The sequence below is a fragment of the Epinephelus fuscoguttatus genome, linkage group LG23 (assembly GCF_011397635.1).
Source record: "Epinephelus fuscoguttatus linkage group LG23, E.fuscoguttatus.final_Chr_v1".
Lineage (NCBI taxonomy): Eukaryota > Metazoa > Chordata > Actinopteri > Perciformes > Serranidae > Epinephelus > Epinephelus fuscoguttatus.
In genome coordinates, this window is record NC_064774.1 from 26,150,614 (window position 1) to 26,172,854 (window position 22,241).

At 46.4% G+C, this 22,241-nt stretch overlaps 1 protein-coding gene across 4 annotated transcripts in view; it reads right to left on the reverse strand.

The window, feature by feature from the left end:
- The window catches only part of kdm6ba (lysine (K)-specific demethylase 6B, a), a 122,729-nt gene that overhangs the window by 6,275 nt on the left and 94,213 nt on the right, over positions 1-22,241 (reverse strand). For 2 of the 4 annotated variants that reach the window (XM_049567512.1, XM_049567514.1), the window contains 10 exons: positions 9,561-9,647; positions 7,225-7,346; positions 6,556-6,679; positions 6,304-6,399; positions 5,854-6,148; positions 5,660-5,737; positions 5,284-5,454; positions 4,991-5,173; positions 4,145-4,717; positions 204-3,934 (listed from right to left, as the gene is read on the reverse strand). In XM_049567512.1, coding sequence (XP_049423469.1) covers positions 204-3,934; positions 4,145-4,717; positions 4,991-5,173; positions 5,284-5,454; positions 5,660-5,737; positions 5,854-6,148; positions 6,304-6,399; positions 6,556-6,674 — 5,246 coding nt within the window. In that variant the 5' untranslated portion in view covers positions 6,675-6,679; positions 7,225-7,346; positions 9,561-9,647. Of the gene's footprint in view, positions 1-203; positions 3,935-4,144; positions 4,718-4,990; positions 5,174-5,283; positions 5,455-5,659; positions 5,738-5,853; positions 6,149-6,303; positions 6,400-6,555; positions 6,680-7,224; positions 7,347-9,560; positions 9,648-18,892; positions 19,341-22,241 lie in introns of those variants that run through there. The other 2 variants (XM_049567513.1, XM_049567515.1) reach the window with 2 other exon arrangements.

Consider the following 22,241-nt stretch of genomic DNA (forward strand, 5'->3'; position numbering starts at 1 on the left):
AATACTGCTCTGCACATAAGCTACCTGATGGTTCCCTTCTTTTTGCTCAGCACAGATAGACTATTCTTACCTCAATGTAATTTGCTTGTACACTGTTAATAAAATATCTAACATTTGGATTAAAGTTCACCAATGAACCCCTGAAAAGCCTAGTAAAATGTCACATTAAATGAAAAAGAAAAAAAACTCTACAGTGCACTTACTTGCAGGACCTGATGATTTCACTGGCAGTGTTCTTAATGGAGATATCCTCCAATGGGATCCTCTTCTCCTCTACCTCAGATGCGATGAATGTCTCCCTGTCCCCACTCTCCACTTTGATAAGGCGAATCTTCAGCTCTTTGGGTGGCCCATCTGACAGAGCCTTCAGTTTCATGAAGTCCGTTGAACCCAATGAAGAGCTAGATTCAGAGCCTTTTTTGTCACCAGGGGATCTTTCTCCAGAACTTCTCGAGGTCCATTCTGCGTGCTCAGCTTCACTGGTAGAGCTGGCACCAGATGCTTCCTTGCGTTTCTTTTTATCTGTTTCATAATGACTCCGATTCTTCTCAGGCCCCTCTTTGCTCTGAAGATTGAGGTCACCAAGAATTCTGCGATCCTTCTTCTCCTTATGGCTCTTGCCATCCTTGTGCCGCTTGTGGCTGGAACTGGAATGAGTGGAAGAAGATGATGATGAGGAAGAAGAGGAGAAGGCCAACTCCTCCCTCTTTTCTCTATGCTTCTTCTTTTCTTTCCTGTCTTCATGCTTCCTGCTGCTACTGTGGCTGTGACCGTGCTTCCTCTTCTTATCTTTCTCCCTCTCTTTATCTCTGTGCCTGCTTTTCTCTCTGTGTTCCTTTACTTTCTCAGGTTTATGCCTGTCCTCCATTTTCACATGACCATCAGATTTATCAAGGGAGTTCTTATTTGGAAGTGACTGTCGACTAAGCAAGACCTCGCAGCTTTTGCCCAACTCTGCCAGAGAAGACTCAGAGATGGTGGTCAACAGCCGCTCCTCCTTGACCACCTTAATAGGGCTTATGGTAGAAATACTCTCCTTTTTGATCAAGTTCATTCTGTCCTCTGTGTCTCCGTCATCTCTCCAGACATCAGTGTCCTCTATTTTCAGTTTCTTGTCTTCCAGCGGAGGAGGAGGGGAGGATTTCAGAGGTGGAACAGCTGGACTGAATGGTGGATTGGTTGAATCTGATGTGGGAGAACTGCCCTGCTGCTGGCGGCAGATATCGGGGCCCAGTGACAGTGAGGAGGAATATTTGACACCAACCAGAGCTGATGGAGGGGGTCTTCCAAAAGGCCCACCACGATAAGCATACTTCTGACTCTCTAGGACAGTTGCTAGGGACTTGAACATGCTGTTTACACCTGTTTGGTGAAGGTGGGGTCTTTGAGGTGGTGGAGAACAAGATGGTGTCTCAGAGTCCTCATCTTCATCGTCCTCATCAGCCTCACTTTTAGTCTGCTCAGGGAGGCCATATAGTTTGGCCAGGTCACTGTGGCGGTAATTGGTGTTCCCCACTCCCATGTCCATGGACCGTTTAGGGTTGAGAGGTACATTTGGAGATGGTTTAAGGTAGTCTTCATCCTCCTCATTGAGAGAAGATGTTCGACTGCAAGGGGATGCCAGAGAGCCTTGGCGACTGAGCACAGGAGGGCTTGCGTGTGGATTGGATCCGAAGTCTTCTTGGTTGGGCTGATGCTTCGTTGCTGGTATGAGGTCTGGAGCACACAAGTAGCTCTTGATAGGCTGGACACTAGGAGTAAAGTTATCAAGACCCGAGGACCCAGTCTTTTCACTGTTATACATCTCCTCTTCCTTTTTGATGGATTCATCCAGCATGGCCATAATGTTAGCAAGACCATCGGGGAGCAGTGTGGACATCTCAGACGGCTCTTCCTCAAACTGGGCAGAGTCAGCGCCACAGCTGCTGGCCCTTTCCAAACCACCTCCTGTCACGTGCTTGTTGAGGATTCCCGTCATGGAGCTGGAGGTGGAGGACAAAGGTGGTGGTGGAAGGTTTTCTCTGGGAAAAGCCTGATAAAGTTTGGGGGGCTCTCTAAGTGCCAAGGCAGGGAGTGAGTGTTGGCTGCTGTCTCTCTCCCTGGTCTTTGGGTCTTTGGATTGGATGGGTGCGGCTTGCATTGCCGGGGGCTTGTTGGGGTATACCGACTGGTTCATCCCTGAGGTATTGTGTGTTGATGAGGGACTGAATGTCGTTCCGCCATTGTTGCTCCACATCTCCCTCTGCCTCTGCTTTTCTCTGGCATACTCAGTCTGAGGTGTAAGTGGGGGTGGCCGCAGCCTTTCTACAGGAGTAGTGGCGGTGGGTGTCTGGCCTGGTGGACAGGGGAGTACACCACCGCGGCTCAGCCAGGGGTAAGGGGGTGAAGCCTGGGAGCTGGGGGGCGATGGACCTGAGGGAGGTGCAGTAACAGAAGAGAGGCGAGGAGGTGGGGGTGTGTTGTCAGAGAGCAGTCTCTCTAGATTTTCAATCGCGGTCTGCTCTTTGCCTTTTGTACTGCACAGTTCCTCCTCCCTCTTCCGCGCCAATCTCTTTTTCTCCTCCTCTTTCCTCTCCAGCTCTCTTTGTTTTTTCTTTTCTTCCTCCCGTCTCTCCAGTTCTCTCTTCTTTCTCTCCTGCTCCTGCCTCTCTGCTTCTCTCCTCTTCTTCTCCTCCTCTTGCCTCTCCCACTCTCTCCTCTTTCTTTCCCGCTCCTTTTTCTCCCATTCTCTCTTTTTCCTCTCCTCTTCCTGCCTCTCCCATTCTCTCTTTTTCCTCTCCTCTTCCTGCTTCTCCCATTCCCTCTTTTTTCTCTCCTCCTCCAGTCTCTCAGCTTCTCTCCTCCTCCTCTCCTCTTCTTGCCTCCTCTTTCTCTCCTGCTCTTGCCTCTCCCATTCTCGCCTTCTCCTCTCCTCCTCCTGTCGGTCCAGTTCTCTCTTCTTCCTCTCCTCTTCCTTCTTCTCCAACTCTTTCCTTTTTCTCTCCTCATCTCGCTTTTGTCTCATCTCCCATTCTTTCTTCTGCCTCTCCTCTTCTCTCATTTTTCTCTCTTGCTCCTCTCTGTCCCTCTTTCTTCTTTCTTCAGCTTTCATGTGACCCTCCAGCTCTGCATCAAGCTTGTCTAAAGCCTCTTCAATGGACTGAGGGACAGAGGTTGGAGCTGGCGCACAAATCTGTGACTTAGAGTATGACTGAGTTGAAGCAAATTCTGACTGATGACCCTGTCTGGAGGAGAGGGCTGGATTGGATGGCTGCCGCACTGTACTGACAGTGGAGTGCGGTGCTGGGCAGTATGTAGTAGGAGAGACAGGAAGAGGATTTGAAACTCTGCTTGTAATCACACTGTCCCCTGACCTCTGGTGCCCTGAGGAGAACAAAGAAGGTGGTGAGGAAAATGCAGGAGGTTGCTCCACTTCAACGTGTTCATAGTATGACATCTTCCCCTTCACAGGCCGGGATTTTGTTGGCTCCTGTTGTTGAGGTCTGGGTGGCTCTGGGTGGCAAGGCAGGCTGGCAGTGGCAGTTTGGCCTCTCTGACATCCTGGCTGCAGCAGAGCATCCAGCTGAGAGGTGGGGCTAGTGACGCTGTGCGTAGAGGTTTGGGGTACTGGCTCTGTTCCTCTATGCCAACTGCTATTACTGCTGCCATTGTTTACAGGGCAACCAGCAGAGGGTCGTGTTGTCACCGTGGAGACACCAGCCATAGTTACACTTGGAGAGCTGCTGCTGTTGCTATAGCCACCAATAGAGCAAGACGCTTGGGATATGGGAAGATTGGCGGTGATGACAGGTGTTGGAGTGGAGTTGGTTGGGGGCAGAGGAGGGCTGACATGATGGTGGTGCTGGGAAGGTCCTGGAACCCGACTATCTACCACCTGATTGTGGCTCTGCTGGCGCTGAGGTAGCAGTCCTGGAGGCCTGTAGATGCCTGACTCCTGAAGTGACACACACACACACACACAGAGCAATTTTCACTTAACAAATGTAACAGTGATCACTAATTTAAAAACTGCAGCTGGGTCCACGGATTAATTGTAACCTGTTCATTTCAGAGTAAAAACACCTGCCATGCCAAATGAGCACAGCACTCAGAACTTCATTAAACATGGTACAACTGAGCTGCTACATGAATGACTTATACTCACTAGGGAGTGACTGCTAGGCCTGCTCTGGTATCTCCAGGCCTCAGGGGGCCCACTTTGCAGTTGCTGAGGTACTGATGTGCTGCTGGCAGGAGGAGGTGGTGGAGGAGGAGGAGGGGGACCCTGGTGCCCCAGCCCTGGATGAGGCTGGAAGTGGTTGTAAGGCACACTGCTGCTGCTGTTGTTGTTGCTGGTTGCAGGAGGGTTTGCTGGTGACGACTGGGCGCGTGGGTGTTGATCTCTGTCTTCCCTGGTTGGGGTAGATGCCGTGTTAGAGGTAGCTTGGCTGCCACCTTGGCCCCCAATGAGAGGGCCTCTCTGGTTCGGAGGACCACGAGGCTCCACGGCCTGGCAGGGTGGAGCTAGCCTCAGTTTGGAGCTGGGGCTGGGGTAGGAGGAGTGAGGCGACTGCTGGTTTACAGCCTGAGGTTGGAACGCGTCTTTCTGGAGCTGAGGAGCACATCCCTGGTTGTAGCTTCCCGGAGAGGAGTTTGGTGGAGGGGAGAGGTTTGAAGGGGTGGAAGAGGCAGGAGAGGACTTTTGGGTGTAGCTACCCATTCCTTGTTTGTTGGTTTCCTGTTATGATACAGAGGATGATTAGAGTAATATTAAACTAACAAAGGACCTGATCACTGCTGCACTTAAAAGAAAAGCAAATCAATTTTGGGCACGGTGTTATTTACAGCACAGCTAACAATACTTTCTGTTGCGTTCAGACAGCTAATAGAATCAATACATCTTTATGGCTCCACTCAACCCAGTAAAGCTTTTCCCGGTGATTGCGGTCAATAGTAAAATATTAACCCTTGGCTTCAAGTACAATTTCTTTAATGTAGGATATTTTCTTACTGTTCTGAGCTGGAACTCCTGTGATGGCAGGTTCTTGCGGTCAGAAGTCTGAGGCTGCCAAGGGGTGCTGTTGTTCTTGTGAAGGGGGTTCCAGAAGGCAGCTTTTGGAGGGAGGTGGTGTACTGATGACTGGTGCTGAGATAAAGACTGGCCAGGAAAACGCTGCAGCCCAGGATGGGATACCTGCACAGGGAGTGGGACATTACACTGTTTACTACTCAAAGGTCTGTAGAAAAAATCTAGAATTGAGGATACTAATTGCTACTCATGGTGGCTGTTTTGGTAAAACATGCCTGATCTGAACTCTTTTTCCTCTTGCTGGGACTGGGACAGTCCTCTGCAGCTGGGCGGGAGGACAGGTGCATGGATGGTGGAGGAGTGTGCTGGATTACAGAGTGCTCTCCCAGTGGAGGGCCCGGTCTCTTCAGCTGACCCCCTGACATCTTCCCTGGGTAGCCTCTCTGCTGTGAACAGAAAAATTAAAGGATCAGTGTTGTGGCAGATGAAGACAGCCAGTGCAACTATTGCAGTGTCAGTTCGAAAACATGGCTTTGAATGGAGTGTATCTTTCATCTGTCTGGTCGCAGCAGAAGTGACAGCCAGAACAGAGATTGTTCTATGTCTATATGGATGATGAAACATGATCATAGCCAATTAGAGAGCTCCTACCGGGTGCATCTGAGCCCACATCTCATCTCCCAGCAATGGTGGACCCCGGGGAACATGTTGCTCCTGAGGACCCCCAAACTAAAGCAGACAGTAAAGACAACACAAAAAATCATGCACCATGAGTCATTTTTTAAATCTATGAAAGCTCTGATACATAAATCTACCATGAAATAGCTTGTAGCATTGTTACTCACCTTCAGCAGTTGGTTTGGCCTGCTGGGGGGGGGATGGGGGTTGGGGGGAGGGCCACCGCTGCCTGCATAGCCTCCATTATGGAGACGAAGTGAGTGCTCATTGGGCAGTGGCACAACAGGATGTCCTTGAGGCGGGAGGTGGGATTCATACAGCTGACCTAGTTGCTCCCATGCTCTGTGGGGAGGTGGAGGGTGAAGATGATGATGAGGAGGAGGCGGTGGTCTCTGCTGTTCCCTCTGCAGACCTGGTAACATTGGCTGTGGAAGCTCAAGCTTCTCACCTCCACGCATGGGCCTGGACAGCCAAAAAACACAAAAGGGTTAAACAATATTACAACACAACAACAAACAACAAACAACTAAATTATACCACAAGCTTATCTCATTTTCTATAAATGCTGCTGCTTTCTAAATGTAGTTCTTTCACTGTGCATTGTGTGCATAACTTACCCATTACTAAAGAATTTACTGGGATGGTTCAGTCCGCCCATAGGACCAGGAGGTAGATGGGAAAGGAGCTGGTGTTGGTTCATTCCAGGCGAACACCTGACAGGACACAGTACAGTCCAACGACAATAAGTACATTTGAGCTTTTACTTCACTTGTGCTGTAAAAACATGGCACTCAAAATTACTGAAGTGACAGATTTAAGGTAACAAAAAGGTTAAAAGTTTGTGTGTATGTGTTGTCATGGCCACAGACCTGGCAGGTGGCTGCCAGGCGCGGCCGCCCACGGGAGCCCATGGTCCCCGGTTGAGTCCGTCCAGAGGGAAGGAATCCCGTGTGCCACGCCCGCCAAACTGCTCTACTGCGTGATGCATCCAGCCTGTAGATGTTAGCAATACACTCATGTATTTACTCACAAAACCAATGTGGACTAACGCAGCATAATTAAGTTTTTTTGATTTATTTGAAGCTTCTCATTAAATATCTCAACAAACAGAAAATAGAATCGGCCCATGTGTTACTGTTAACACAGTGCCGAGATCTTCTAAATAATATGGCAACCATGCCGGATTTGTGGTTAAAATAGCAGACTTCTCATTATGCAACGAACACCAGGGTTCAACAGATTACTTTAAAAATCTATTGCACTACAATCACTAGTTAGCCCATCAAAATAACAGACTGTAGCTGAGACTCAGAAATGTAATTACGTTAACATTTTCTTATCTCTCCTGCAATTTATATATAACAGTATAAGAGGTCATTTATTTGAAACTGCATGCTTTCACTTAAACATATTTCCATATGTACTGCCACACATTTCTATGAAGGGCTGGTACTGACTCTTTTAAAGGTAATATAACAGCAGTCTGTACTTTGAACACAATGTCTGTCATTAAAGGGAATTAGAGAGCTCCTACTCACCAGACTAGCTGTGTCTGTGAAGCCCTCCACTGCAGCACAGAGAGGGCCTCACTCCAACACTGAGAATATCTGTACTGTGCGACTCCTCTGTCTTTAGCACCAAGAACCCAAAAGCCTGTTAGCTACAGAGACAGAGAGAGAGAGAGAGAGAGAGAGAGAGAGGGGAAGAACAGGAGAGCCACTATGAGAACCAGGGAGACAGAGACACACTGAAAAGTCAATAAATGCCAGTGGGCTCTGTATTATATAGGCTAGTTGGTGCGTGTATGTGTGTGAGTTGGAGAGCCTGCCAGCAGAGATGGGAGGGTGTAAGTAGAATATAGGACAGGCGAGAGCTTACTGTGACTGCAGAGGCAACCTGAATTAAACTCATTATTCACATCTAATTCTCACAACTGAAAGTTCCTTTGATTTTGTTCTAGTCTGGATTTTCCCCCAAGCAGCATCAGAATAACTTCAATTTGTTTGAAGTTTTAAATCATGATGGATGTCTTTGTCTGTGGCTGGCTGCTATGAGTCAGTTAGCCTGTAGGAGGCGCCAGTAAGCCAGTGGGTTCAGAGCAGGATTATTATTGAGGCCCAGATGGCTCAGTGGGGAGCTCACCTATGAGGACAGACCTGAGGTTACTGTAATCCTTACCATGGGCCTCCTGATAACAAGAGACAGAGGGAAAGACTGAGAGTGAGAGGCCTTGGTCACATGCCAATTGTGTCTGTGTGAGTGTGTGCGCTGTTGGAAGCAATGCCAAGTGTGCAAGCTGCATGGCCGTGTCAGGCTTGTGCTGATTTAGTGCATGTGAGAGACAGAATAGTGTGCTCTCTTAAGTGGATGATTGTGTGTGTGTGCTGCAGCACTCTGAAGGGTGTGTGTGTGTATTAAGTGTGCATGAATGTGCATGCCCGGTGGATACACTAAGGTTTAATCTCATTACGGCAGGCGTGATGGAGAGGGAGAGGGGGGCAGCAGCGACAGACGGTCTGAACAGGATGGAAGGATAGATTAAGGAGAAAAGATGGAGATGGAGGGAAGGGATGGAGGGAGGTGGAGTGGAGTGGAGAGTAGGAACGGTGCCATGAAAACGCCCACACACCTTCCCACACACACACACACACACACACACACACACACACACACACACACACACACACACACACACACACGCACACGCACAGAGACAACACAAAGGAAAGCGGTTGAAGGGAAAAGACATAAAAGAAGCTGAGAGATAACTCCCTCCCTTCCCTGCTTTCTGAAACACCACTCTCTCTCTCTCTCTCTCTCTCTCTCTCACTCACTCACTCACTCACTCACTCACTCACTCACTCACTCACTCACTCACTCACACACACACACACACACACACACACACACACACACACACACACACACACACTACAAAAGACAGAAGGTGTCAAGATACAAAGAAGTCAGTGTTTCAAAGTATCTCGATTCAAAAAAGACAACAAAAGAGATCCCTGACAAAACCTGAGAGGGATGTATTTGCACCTACACATTCACCACTGCTGTTAAAAACTAGTGTTAACAGACACATACTTGAAAATGTAACAGATAAAATCACTTAAAATCCTACTTTTTTGATCTTATAAGTGGTTGACTTTAAATTGTATTATCAAGAAACAGCATTATCCCACCTAAATGTCTGGATTACTTAACCCTTGATGGGACAGTTTAAAGGTGACAAGATCATTCGACAAGTATTTTCGATTCCAATCAAGCTGTTCAATGGCAAGAAAATTTAAACATAACCTGTGTGTACATGGCTGTTACTTCACAACCAATGCATTACACATAGCTTGTCACTTATGGCTTAAAATGTAATGATAATATTTTGAACTATCATGTATTATGCATTAGTTGGAGAGTAAGAGACATGCACACACAGGTTATGATTCATTTCTCTTGCTCAGCACAGCAATCTTCCACCAGTTTTCCTAAATTAGCTCTGGTTATACGCAGTCCTTCCTCCCACCAGTTCCTCTTCTATGCCTTTCTTCCTCCCACCAACTCTGGATCACTCTGTCTCTATTTAAAGCCCAGAAGGGGATATTTCAATCGTTGTACACTTTTAGCTTGTCAGGAGTGGTGCTATACAGTGACACACACACACACACACACACACACACACACACACACACACACACACACACACACACACACACACACACACACACACACCACGCTCTCTATCTCTTCCCTCTTGACACACAGGGATCATCATCCACCAGGCTCTGCTGCCATGTAAAGACAGGCTGGCAATAACTGTCAAAGCTGCACACAACACGTTTTGAGACAAACACACTCATGCTGAGCGTACCTTTTAGAGTAGCACCAAGTTATTGATTCACAGTTGTGTTGTGTCTCAGCTTCGGCTGCCAATCATCTCTCTGGGGTCTCCTCAACCCTGAAAGACAGAGAAGACAAAAACATTCATGTCGAGCTGTCATAAAAACAACAGGAAGCCAGGCTAAACACGAAACTCAGAGTAAGGAGTATATATGAAGCCTCAAAGCATGTGATATGATTCAGGGCTGAGGGTGCTTTCAATATGAACTGACAACCTCTTTGTCCTGCTACTTCTCTTTTCTAACTTTCTCGACAGAGAATCGTCACCAAACCCTCCTGGTTTCCTGAAGTCTGAGGTGATGCCTGGTTTCACAGCAGTGTGGAAAACTTGAGGGTGGCTCAGAGGCGAAGGGGTAAATCAGCAGGGAGGCCGACACAGTTGGAGCGAGAGGGGTTCTTGTTCGCTCACTCCCTCTTTCTCTTCTCACACAGACACAATGGTGAGACTAACTGTGCAGCTTAACAGGCGAGCAGACACACAAACAAGGCTGATCTCGCTCTAACAGGAAGAGCCAGGCCAGCTAAGTCAACTATCACATGTGAAAGAGTAGCGCTAGGGAAACATAGTAAAATAATAAAACACACAGCCTAATGGAGAAAGAATAGAGTCAGTCTAAAATAAGTAAAAAAGGCCCAGCTGTGACTAGTGAGTGCAAACAGGGACACAGTAAAGAGGTGGTAATTACCACTTTTATACAGGGTGTGTGTTTATGTCTGTTGTGACCAAACAGTCGTCTATTCCAGTTGCTACCCGGGCTATCACATTGCTCACAGCCACTCTACCAGCACAGTGTGAGAAACTCAGTACTCAGAAACCAGATAGTGTACACAGACAGCAGACAGTATTACATACCAGCTCGGGTTCTATCAGATGATACCAAAGTGATAAGTGGTTATACCAGCTATGACTTACTGCTAACTGCTCTATGTGGATGGAAAAAACAGTGAGAGTGTGTGCGCACCAGCATGTCATTTTTCGGGGAACCCCCGATGACTCAGCGCCCTGGAATAGGGCTTACCCCGAACCGCTGACCCTAAACTCCGCCCTCCTGGGACACCACTTACAGTCAGGTGACCGGGGGCGTGTTTCTGCACCGCCACAGATGTGACAACAGTGGGAATTTCTCGGACTATGTGATGTCATTTCTGCTTCCTATGCAGTGTGCCGCATGGGTTGGTTGTGTACGTGTGTGTATGTGTGTTTAGAGAGACAAACAGGATGTGATGACAAGCTGCAGGGGGGATTTCACGGCTGAAAGAAGAATCAAAACTGATAAACACGTTGAAGAGAAATGATGTGGCAAATTCTGCGAACATGTGGATCAATCTGTTGATCTGGTTGTATAAATCCGGAGTAATTTCAAAAAAATTTCACTGCTGAGCAAATATTCAGCTTCAGTGACACTCTATGTTGAAAGCAGTGAAGTGTGATCGCTTTATGCTGTCACTTTTACCTCAATTTAACCACAACAAGCTGTAATGTTCCTCCACACAGCTGAATACAGTGAGTGAAGTCGAAGTAATTTCAAGTCCTTAGCTACTGTGTGCAGCTGATATGTTTATCAATTTCTATCAAACAGATGACGCAATTCAATGTTACATAAAAAATTTCCCCCACAGAACATGTTCAAGTGAAACCCCCCCCTTGACTCAAGACATCAAAGCGCAGTTCCTGTCAACACCCTCGTTGTTGTAGTTACATGAGTTAACTGTTGTCCTGGCAACATCAGCTATCAGCTGGGAGGTGTGGCCAAGCAGGAAGCTTTGGCAAAGAGACAAAACTGTGCCAACCGTCATCAAACACACCAACCTGAAAGCTACAGAAGAAAATAAAGAAGCTCTGTTGAATACGCTGCGGCATCTAACAAAGAAACACACAAACAAAGCAAATAAATCCACCGTAATCCCACATGACACACAAACCAAAGTCACACACTTGTGGCTGTGGTCAGGGAAACTTGCTTTGTTAATATGAGGCGGAGGGGGGGGGGGGGGGGCAAATGGTTGAAATTAAGATGTTCAGATGATGTCTGTCTCTGTGCAGTAACCTTATTTTATTCGCCCTTGCCCTTCCCTGCCAACCACTGGCCTTCTCTGGTCCCCAGCCAGACAACCACACTGAGGCCATGAGAGGAAAATAGACCAGAGACCAAGGGAGGCAGTACACTGCAAAAAATATCCATCAGTAAGAAAAATCTACTTTCCTGCATTGTGACACTTGAAAAACCAAAATCCTGAATGATCTGTGGAGCTGGAGATTTGACTAATTGCAGCACAGTGGTGTTAATCCATATTAAATATGAAGAACCACAGAGGATGAGACCACTGACAGTTAAAAGCTTGAAGGGTGATGGCAGGCAGCTGGAGAGTGTTACTGTCCTAGTAAAGTCACTGTAGAGTCCGTCTGATAGGAGACGACCAGATAAGGCTAGAGAAGTTGCTGATAACAGAAAACAGAGCGGGAGGAAAGTTCTGGCAGCAGTTAGTCCCTGGCCAAGGATGACGGAAAGGCCATGCATGGTCTTGTCTCCCTCCCTCCCTTTCTCTCTCTCCCTCTGTCTTGTTTTGTCCTCCCTCACCCTCTCTAGTCCATTTGGCCATTACATAATCAGCCCTAGATAGAGATCGTGTACTGAAGGAAACACCATGCATTTTTCCCTCTCTCTCTCATACACACTCACACACAGAGAGGAACACCCAGCCTCTACATCCGTCCTCCCCCAGCTTGTTGTATGTGTGTGTACACGCGTGAGTGATTGTTTGTGCGTGTACAAACGTCAGCGAATGCCGTTCCAAGACGGTGATGCGGGCTAACTTCATCACGTCCACATTCTTGTATACACACACACACAGAAAATCAGACACAGGGCAGTGTGGGTCAGCCAAGGACACGACAGGCAAACGTTGTTCCTACACACACACAGAAGCATCTGACCTCCGTGATGAACGATTATCTCCTGTGAGCATCCATCTCGACAACATGAAGCTTCATCCCAGGGACGGAACTCTGACCTCACCCTTCACCCAATTACACCCCGGCCTTCCACGGTCATCAGCAGCACGCCAGCACACCATAACAGGCCAGATAAAAGCTCTTATTTGTCTTACTGTGTCTCCTTTGGCTTATGCGTGCACTCCCTCACATCTGCTCTACATTCAGGCCAAATCACAAGGGGAGGAAGAACAAAAATTTTAACCCTGTGGGGTTGACAATGCTTCTTATTTCAACATTTAGTAGATTTTGAAATAACAACACGCTTGAGGCTAGCAGCCACCACCAACCAAAAGCTGTCTCGTTTTAGCTGTTGGTGGTCACCTGTCAATGTGCTGCTTGGCTTGTCACCACCTCTTTTTCCATTGACTTTTTGTTCTAAAGAAGGAGATGAAAAAGTTGATTTCTGGACCTTCAAAGATACACTGTGGAGAAACAGTTGGCCTACATTTTTATCTGTTTGTGGAAAAAGAGACAGAACAAGCAGGAGGAGGAAGGGGGGGGGGGGGGGGTAGAAAAACATGAGAACATGAGGCCTCTTTTGTCTCCTGCACTCAGCGCCCTGACATCTGGGCATGTGACTGACAACACAACTGGGTTAGTGTGGTGCCTCTCTTTTTATCTCTCACATACACTTTCACAGATCTGATGCACGTGTGTGTGTGACGTTAAAGAGAAGAGGAACAGAGCTCAGAGGGGAGAGGAAGCTGTCGTCACAACCACAGGAAGTAGGCCTCCCTGAGGGGTGTGTGTGTGTGTGTGTATGTAAGGCATTGGGGAAGGGTTAGAAGGCTGAGGCTTCCTGTTGTAAAGAAATGAACTGTCTGCCTTTTTTTTAAGTGTGTGTGAAAAAGCTTTTTATCCCAGTAATAAAATAGATGAAAGTGATCATATGTAAATATGAGTCTCTGTTGATGTGAAACAAGGAGAGTCAATACAAAAACCTGGTCGGTTTCAGTCCTAAAATATACCTCAGACACACAGTCATCTTGTGTGGACGGCACGTGTGTCCAACTCATGACTAACACAAGCCTCGCCGACAAAATCGAGACAGTCAACTGACTTAAAAAGTCATTTACTTGCTTCTGACTCTGGGTGTTAAGTGAAAAGCCTTGTCTGCCCTCTTTTTAGCTTCTGGTAAAAATGAATGACAAACATATGATGGCAGAATGAGTGTGTGTGTGTGTGTGTGTGTGTGTGTATGTGTGTATGTGTGTATGTGTGTGTGTATGTGTGTGTGTGTGTGTGCGCGTGCTGAATAACTCCTCCCAGTTACTTGTACTCTCCACTTCATTTTCACAGAAACTCTGTGTTACAGAGGAAACATGAGTCTGGATTTCTTGACAGACTTAACATTTTTGTGTCGCTGTCTGAACTGAAGTGTGTGCGTGAGAGAAAAAAGAATGACTCAACACCTGGCTTGTGACTCTGAAGAAAGGAAAACGGTGTGTAAATCCCGACAAACTGGAAATCGAAGAGGACGTGGGTGACAACTAGCAACTGATAATGACTTGATCATCGTCACTCTCGATTTCCACGCTTGAGCAACCTCAAAAGCCCCCAAACTTTCTCTCTGCTTATTTTCAATAACAAATCTAAGAAAAGCTCAGGACAGAACAGAACGTCTCGCTGCCTCTTTTCATAGGAAAAGCTGCCTCAAAATCAGAACTGCAAAAACCCCCCTCCCTCACACTGCTCAGTCTCCAAGGGCTTCTATTCCACATCCAGGACCAACACACATGCACTCCGTCTAGCTTAGAAATGCACTCAACGAGACTTGAGACTCTGCTCCCTTGGTAACAGTTGCCAAGGGAACCAGTCGCGTCTTCACTAACAGTTATTAAACTAAGCTGGAGAGGCAGCAATGGACTCAGAGAGAAATTCATAACAGGGTTTATAAGAGGTCTTTACAGAACAACATGTTTACAGAGACACAGGGCAGGCTGACCTCATGCACCATCCTCTTCCTCCCTGGACTCTCAACATTATGTCTCATCAGCAGTCTGTGTGTGTGTGTGTGTGTGTGTGAATGGCAAAAAAAACATGGACAAGTGTGTGTGTGTGTCCTATATGCATCAGAGTTAATGACAGCATGTGTACAGATGGTCGATGCAGTGTTGTTCTTACAGTGGGTGTAATTACGCACTGACCGTTTTGACTTTATCAGAACAACTGTGACGCAGGCTGACCACTTTTGTTATGACGCCTCCGTTTGTTCATTTAGACCAGAGAATCCAAGGCCTGCCTGTTTACAGATTCCTTAGATAGCAATGCTGTAGATCTTTCTCTTTTTTTTTTTTTATCTCCCATGATGCACGCAGGGCCTACTTGTTGGCTGAGTTATCATTTATTTTGCCGACGTGGTCGAGATGGGTGAAAGTAGTCACAGGAGGTGAGGGGTGGTAAAAAAGGAAGGAAGAAAATTCTTTCCAAGGTGTGTGACTGTGTGTAACTTTGTGTATGAGTCACACTAATACAGTGTGTAGGTTGCACACCCCCTTCCACTGTGGCATCATCATCAGTGGCAAAGAGCCAGAGATAACAGAGAGGAACTGAACTCAGAGGGAAAACTTTCTCTTATTCTCCCACTCGGCTGAGCAGGCAAACAGGACGTAAACACCCTGTTACTCTCGAACACAGCTCTATTCACTCAGAGTGGACTCAATCTCCAAACAATAGTCTTCTTTTCACTAATAATATCGCTGATTCTCTGTTCAAAATGCTGCCATGTTTTACATTAGACTGTTTGCTTGGCTTGTGGCTGATTTTGAATCGCTGCCCGTTGCTGTAAAAGCTCTCAGTGAATTCACTCCTCAGCTTCTGGACTGAATTATACCAATCTGTTTTTCCTGACTGTTCTCAGGTCCAGAACACAGCAAGACCACAGCTGCATGTATGACCAATATTTATAGTTATGGATGTCTAAGCCTCGTGGTTGGCTGGCAGTATAGCAGGGTCCTGCTGATCCACAGAAACTAATGAGAAATTTGTAACAAGGACCATGACTTCACCCATACATGTTAGTGATTAATGTAATCCAAACTGCTTTTCCATATTTCAAACCCAAAAAGCCTAATGATGTGCAAACACACAGAGAACCCTTCATTTGTTTACCACATTTAAACCTTTTCACTCAGTGCACAATCATTAAGTGTTAGTGTTATATTTTACATCTTGTTTGTCTTTCACCTTTGTCTCACACTTAATACAGCTACAATGCCCCAAAATAACCCTTTACATATAGCTTACGCGACAGACATTGTCAGCTTCCTGTTTTTTGGGGGGTCTGGTCCACACGTTGAGAGTGCAGGATCCACAGCAGGCAGCCTAACGCTGCATGGTGGAATTCCTCACTTGGCTGACTGAGTTTTTGCCCCCCTCAGCCCCAGCTGAACTCTGAAACCTTCATCCGGCTGTCTGGACAAGCTTGGTATGCTTAAGTGTTTGAATGCACTGCAGGAGACTAAATAAACTGACAGGTATTTTACTGCAGCACTGAGGGCAGCAAACAAGAGCTATGCCTAGCTGTTATGCAATATATTCCATTGATACTGAACTATAAATAATACTGTCCATCATGTAAATGGAGGGTAATCTGGATAGTGCCCCTTTTAAAGTTCAATGTTTTTGCTGACACAGAGGTGCGGGAAATTCCTATACTGGTTTCCAGCCACAGTGCCAGCTATTATGTAGAAAAACTTGTGTGTTTTAACACCTGACCTGTTGGGGGGTGTTTGGGGAGTGTTTGAGAAATCGTCAGCAGGGCAGATGTTGTCCTGCACCTCCCTTATTCCCTCTCTCTCGTTTTGAGTTGCTCTCTGAAGGAGAAACGACACCCTTTACTGGAAAGGCTGCGACAGCATGGTGTCACACAAACAGACGTTTCATCATGACATCGAAACACTTCCCCCACCCGCCTCCCTCTGACACACACACTTGGTCGTATTTGTTTTCTCTAACAGGCAACAAAGGCAGTTGAGAGGCAGGAGAGCCCCCCAAAATTTGACGGACTGTCACACAGCCAAGACACACACGCACACACACGGCTCGTTTTATCGCTGTTAACTGTCGGAAGGAGTGTTAGACAAGTAAGCACTTCAAGCCAGCCTACTGACCCATTTCCCATGCCAGACACACACGAAGGAAAACTCTTAATTAGATCAAAGTAATCCTTAATTTGCTTAGGACAGCCTATAACACCCACACCAAAGCTACATGTGGAGAGGGGTTGGGGTGGGAAACTGTCCTGACACAGACTGACACACACGCACACACACACACCTCTTCTGCTTACTCAAGTTATGTGACTCACTCACTATTGTTAGTTTGCAGCTTCTTTTCCACCGTCATCTCTTTCTCTCCTCCTCCTGGCGCGTGTGTATCACTTTAATATTCCCCCATGTTCGTCATCACTCATAGTAAAATGGGCGGCGATTGTTCATTCACTCACACACACACACACTCCTATTGAGATCACGGGACAAACGGAGGCGGGGGAGAGCTGAGGCAGCACACAGCCGGCCAAGAGAGTGTGTGTGTGTGTAGGGAGCGATTGGGAGCTTTAACTTTTTACAACCTCTGACATCAAACGCAGAGACAAAACGCACCGCTGGTTTCCATGCTGATCGATCCGATTGATAGGAAGTGAGCCTTCAAAGGCTTTCTTTTTTTGTTTTCTTCGCGACCCCATGCCAGCACACTCCGCTCTTCCTGATCTCCTCCTTTATTGTAGGCAATAAAGTGACAAATAAGCCCCCACAGCCAGCCACAAATCCTCATCAACTGCTTGTCCGACGACCAGTGAAAAGGGGTGGATCGCGTTTAACGTCTGTGGGCGTGTAGCAAATAACAACCAATATCAACAACCATGGACTCTACTCCAAAAATACATCACCACGCCCCTAAACTACTCCACTTTATCCTCACTTAACCTCCCATGTTTTGATATTTTTACGCATCGCGCTGCGTAATTTCGGCGCAAACTCTCAAAAACAAGGACAAGCGCAACAGCTGGGTGTGTTAGGGTGTGGAGAGTGGAGACTTAACATAAGTAAACCCAAATGACTCCTGTGGGCTTTACTGTCGTCATAGAGGGCATGAGTAGAGATAAGAGCGCCAAAAAAGTGTTTGAAAGTCAAAAAGTCACTCCAGTTTGGACTAGTGTTCCCTCTAAGAGGTGGTAATTAGATAACAGATCGCGTTGGCCAAACAATGCTCTATGGTCAGATTTTAATGCTTTGACTGCCCCTGAAACCCAGACCTAAAGGACAGCCCAAAACACCGCCCCTCCCCCCAAAACGAGAGGTGATGCAAATCACTTCCTTTCAATCCGGCTCTTTGTGTGCGTAAGGATTGACTGGAGGTGATGGGGGGTGGCAGCTATCCATTCACTATATACGGCTGCCGACCTCAGTGATCCTGCCCACCCCCCACTCAGACTCCAGCAGAGCCACCCACTCCTACACACACACACACACACACACACACACACACACACACACACACACACAATGGCGTGAGATCTCCTTACACAGGCAATTTTCTCTCCCTGTCCTCTAGCTCTCCTTCCCTTTTCTAGCCATGAGATGATCAGAAAGTTTTCAGGACAACAATGACCAAACTAGGACGCGGGGTGTCCCACAGTGATACGAACATTAGGTCATTATCACATTTCATGAACAGATCAGAACGACTACTTTGTACTCAAGCCAGTGTCATTATTCTACACTGAACACACACACACACACACACACACACACACACACACACACACACACACACACAAACACACAAATACTCTTAAGACACCTCACCCTGGGACAAAACCTTTTAAATGGGGGTTATTTGGGGGCATTTGACACACGAACAGCCCACGGTCCCCCAAATCCACATCAAAGCCAATTTACAGAAATTACAGCGATCCACGTGCGCTGAATGATTAAACATGTCCGGTAAAGATGATCAATCGTGAATATGAGGAACACAATTCTCCGAACTGAAACGCGCGTGGGATTCAAGAGTCTCTGTGGTTGAGAAAAACACAGCAAAATTCCCCCACCTAATCGATCAGAGACGATCAAGGGTTCCGCTTTAATCAATTACAATAATTCACTCAGCGCTGTCCTGAATAAGGACAGAGCCTATTTTTAATCAGTGAAAACAATGAAACAACATGTCTGTGCCTGATGTCGGAATAAGTCGATACATCGAGGTGTATCATGGTAAAACTTGGTGTTCATGATCACTAGCTCGCCTGCTTACAACCAAAACAAAGTCGACTGGACTTTAAATGCTCCCACTTCAGCACTCACCGTTCATTGAAGTATTACAAACGGACGCTCCAGACATAAAATAATTCCCAAATCTGTCATATGTATCCAGTTCCTTGAGGTCCAAGGCAGTCTGTATAGTCTGTGTATCCGCAACTTTGGAGCTCCGAGCCTGCAGAGAAATTCCCGACGAGCCGGCTGAGCCGAGAGCAGCTCCAGCCCCGTAATCCCCGTTAGTCTGTGTCGCTTCCTCTCGAAACAACCATGAAACCCGAGCCTGCTGACGGCCGGAGAGCCTCTCTGATGTCCGTGATAGGCTCTCCTTCTCTATATTGCGCTTCTTATTCCGTTTGATGGCTGCTTCAGCCGTGCAGCGACAGCCCCGCTCGCCTCGGGTCTCTGTGTCTCTCCGCGTCGAGCTCCTTTTTCCCTGTGCTTCACACACAGCAGCAGCCAGGCAGGGATCGTATTGCGCTGAGCTCTGTTTTAAAGGGACAGAGCACGCACACTCAGAGACACGCACACCGAGGCAGAGGCGCACATACACAAACGTGACGTCACCCCACGGCCCCGGAATTCCCTGACAGCGCAAACTGGCACCGAGTCCGACTCCCGTCCCGGTACCGGAGCTGCTCCCCCTCCCTCCTCCTGAGGGAGGGGGAGCTGAGGTACATTCATTTGTACCTTTTCATTTTTATTTCACTCCACAGTTTTTTAAGGCAGGCTCGTGACTGACTGCTGGAGCCGGTGAACAGCGCCACGGCATATTTCCGTGACCGTCTATTTTTGGATGAGGAAGAGTATTACCCCCTGACGCCAAATTACCACAGGAAGCCAGATACAGTATCACAGTGTTATGATTAGATTTAGTGGACTATAAATAGGGCCAGGTATCAGCCACACAGGCTCAATGTTCTGAAATACACTTATGTAAGGGTTGGAACTGCAGATTGTATCCTTAAAGGCTACTGGTTAATAAAGCATACACACTGTAAAATAAATTATTTATAGCCTGTTATGTAAGCCTGTCCTTACCTAAGCATTACTGGAAAATATGTGAAGCAGCTGATGCATTGTTTTATTATACATTGTGCCTTATTGTATACCTGCGCTGAATGTTGTGATACCTGGACAAGACAGCTGTTCAAGACCAACAAACAACATCACCAGTTGTTTTTAGCGAGACAATGCTGTTCCCGGCGGTGACTGTGCCATCAGTAGCAGGTATTTTAAATTCAAACATGATCTTTCCCTAACCATAATCAAGTGTTTTTTGTGCCCAAACATAACCACATGTTAATCGAAGCACTGTTAAAACTTTAAGTCTAAAGTATCCCCTATATAATAATGTAAAAATTCAATATATCTGTGGTTTGCAGACCAATTTATTAATGTTTTTAAGGATCTGTTGAGTAATTTTAAGAAAATCTGGGTTGCTAGATTGTGAAAAATCCCTCTTGCTTGTGTTTATCACTCACTATTTGTTGAAGGGACACTGTCAATTTTCAACCAGCTTTGTACTGTAACAATGAGGGTATTATGTGTAAATGAAATATCATGGGTGCAGATCCTGGGGGGATGGGGGGGACACGTCCCCCCCAAATTCTGAAAAACACAAATTGTCCCCCCCAGTTCTAAATAGCTTAAATGATTGAAATTGAACAAATGTATACAGTAGTCCTATATACTGGGAGAAAGGGAAGATGATGAGGAGAAATGGGAATCCGTGAGAGGCGAGAGATGAGAACGTGAGTGGACATAACATGTCTGAGACCCTGAAACTAGAAGTAGCATTAACTAACAGCAAAGCAGTGAAAAGGAGGGTGATGGCTGGTTCCATGTACTACTGACTGTTTAAGAGAAATAAACAGTAAAGGAAAGCATATGATTCTCTTTGTAGTGCTTTTTGAATGACTTGGTGATGGTGATGAGCCTCTATGAAATTGTGAAATATGCTGGCAATCTCAAGCGCTCTGTGGGCATGATTTGCACGCGTGCAATTAAAAAAAAAAATCACAACTGATTGTGTCCCCCCCAAACTTGTCATCAGATCTGCACCCATGTGAAATATGGTTTTACTAACACCCAGATGTCCTTGCTCATCTCTCAGGTGAAATTTTCGCTGGCTCATTGGCTGTTGCTCGAACTACAGTCTGTACTTCTGCCACCATGGACACAAAGAGTATAGTATACTTTTTCCAGTGGCTAGTCATGCTGAACAATCAGACAGGGGAATTCTTCACAACCTGCCTAGCCACCCAAAATTTGCTCACATATTCTGTATGGAGTCTCATCCCGATGCTCAATTACTTCCCCTGTTTTGCACTGTTAAGTAAAATTGTTGAGAAAAACACAAACCCACTGTAAGGTTTGTCTATGGGCTATGCATAATATCTTTATATGCTATAAGAGCTGTAGGATGTACATAGTATTTATGCAGTGCACAGACTGTATTAGACAGTGTAGAGAGAGAAGGCTGAACAATATCTAACTAATGTATTTTCATGGCAATACAGTGACAATACAGTGCACATGGCTAGGACTATAAAGTCTGAGTTATGAGGCTAATATATTTTTTGTTCCTGTCTAGTGGGTGACATTAACATTTTACATCTCATGACTGTGCACACAGAAGAACATGAATTATATGCTGTGTGCTCAGAGGCAACCAGCTAAGATCCTGTATGAGGTAAACAAGGCTTTGAAAAACACAAATGGCTCTCTCTAAGGCCGGAAACATTCGTTCCAGCTTTTCCTCGCCAAAGTAACCATCCTGTACTCTGTAATAACGCCAAAGAGCCACACTGGCACAACCAACAGTATGTGTCATACACTCTAACACACACACACACACACACACACACACACACACACACGTGTAGAGGTTATATTTAGAAAGCACTACCTCAGCAGGACAACAGGAGGCAAAATTAGCCGCCACAGGGTGGATGGGAATGTGTCATGGATGATGCTGAGATGATGACATAAGGATACACACACATGCAGTTTATTTATACTTCTACCAAGTCTAATAAAAACAACATAAACAATAATATCAGAACATAATGAACCCTCTCTCCTCCCTCGGTACAAATCTGTGATGCAGTCTCTCACTGTCTGTTCCTCTCTCTCATATCACAACAGGTTACTCACAGGCTATTTTAAGATAACTGAAGCCATTTCTACTTCTATTAGCATGCAGTGAAGAATGACAAGTGATGTGTGTGTGTGTGTGTGTGTGTGTGTGTGTGTGTGTGTGTGTGTGTGTGTGTGTGTGTGTGCTAGATTCAGACCCCTGATGAAGTAAGTGCATGGCATGTGTGGTATGTACCACCAGGGTTGATCTGGAGTCTATTGTCAAGGGATAATGAATGTTCAGTAATGTGTTTTG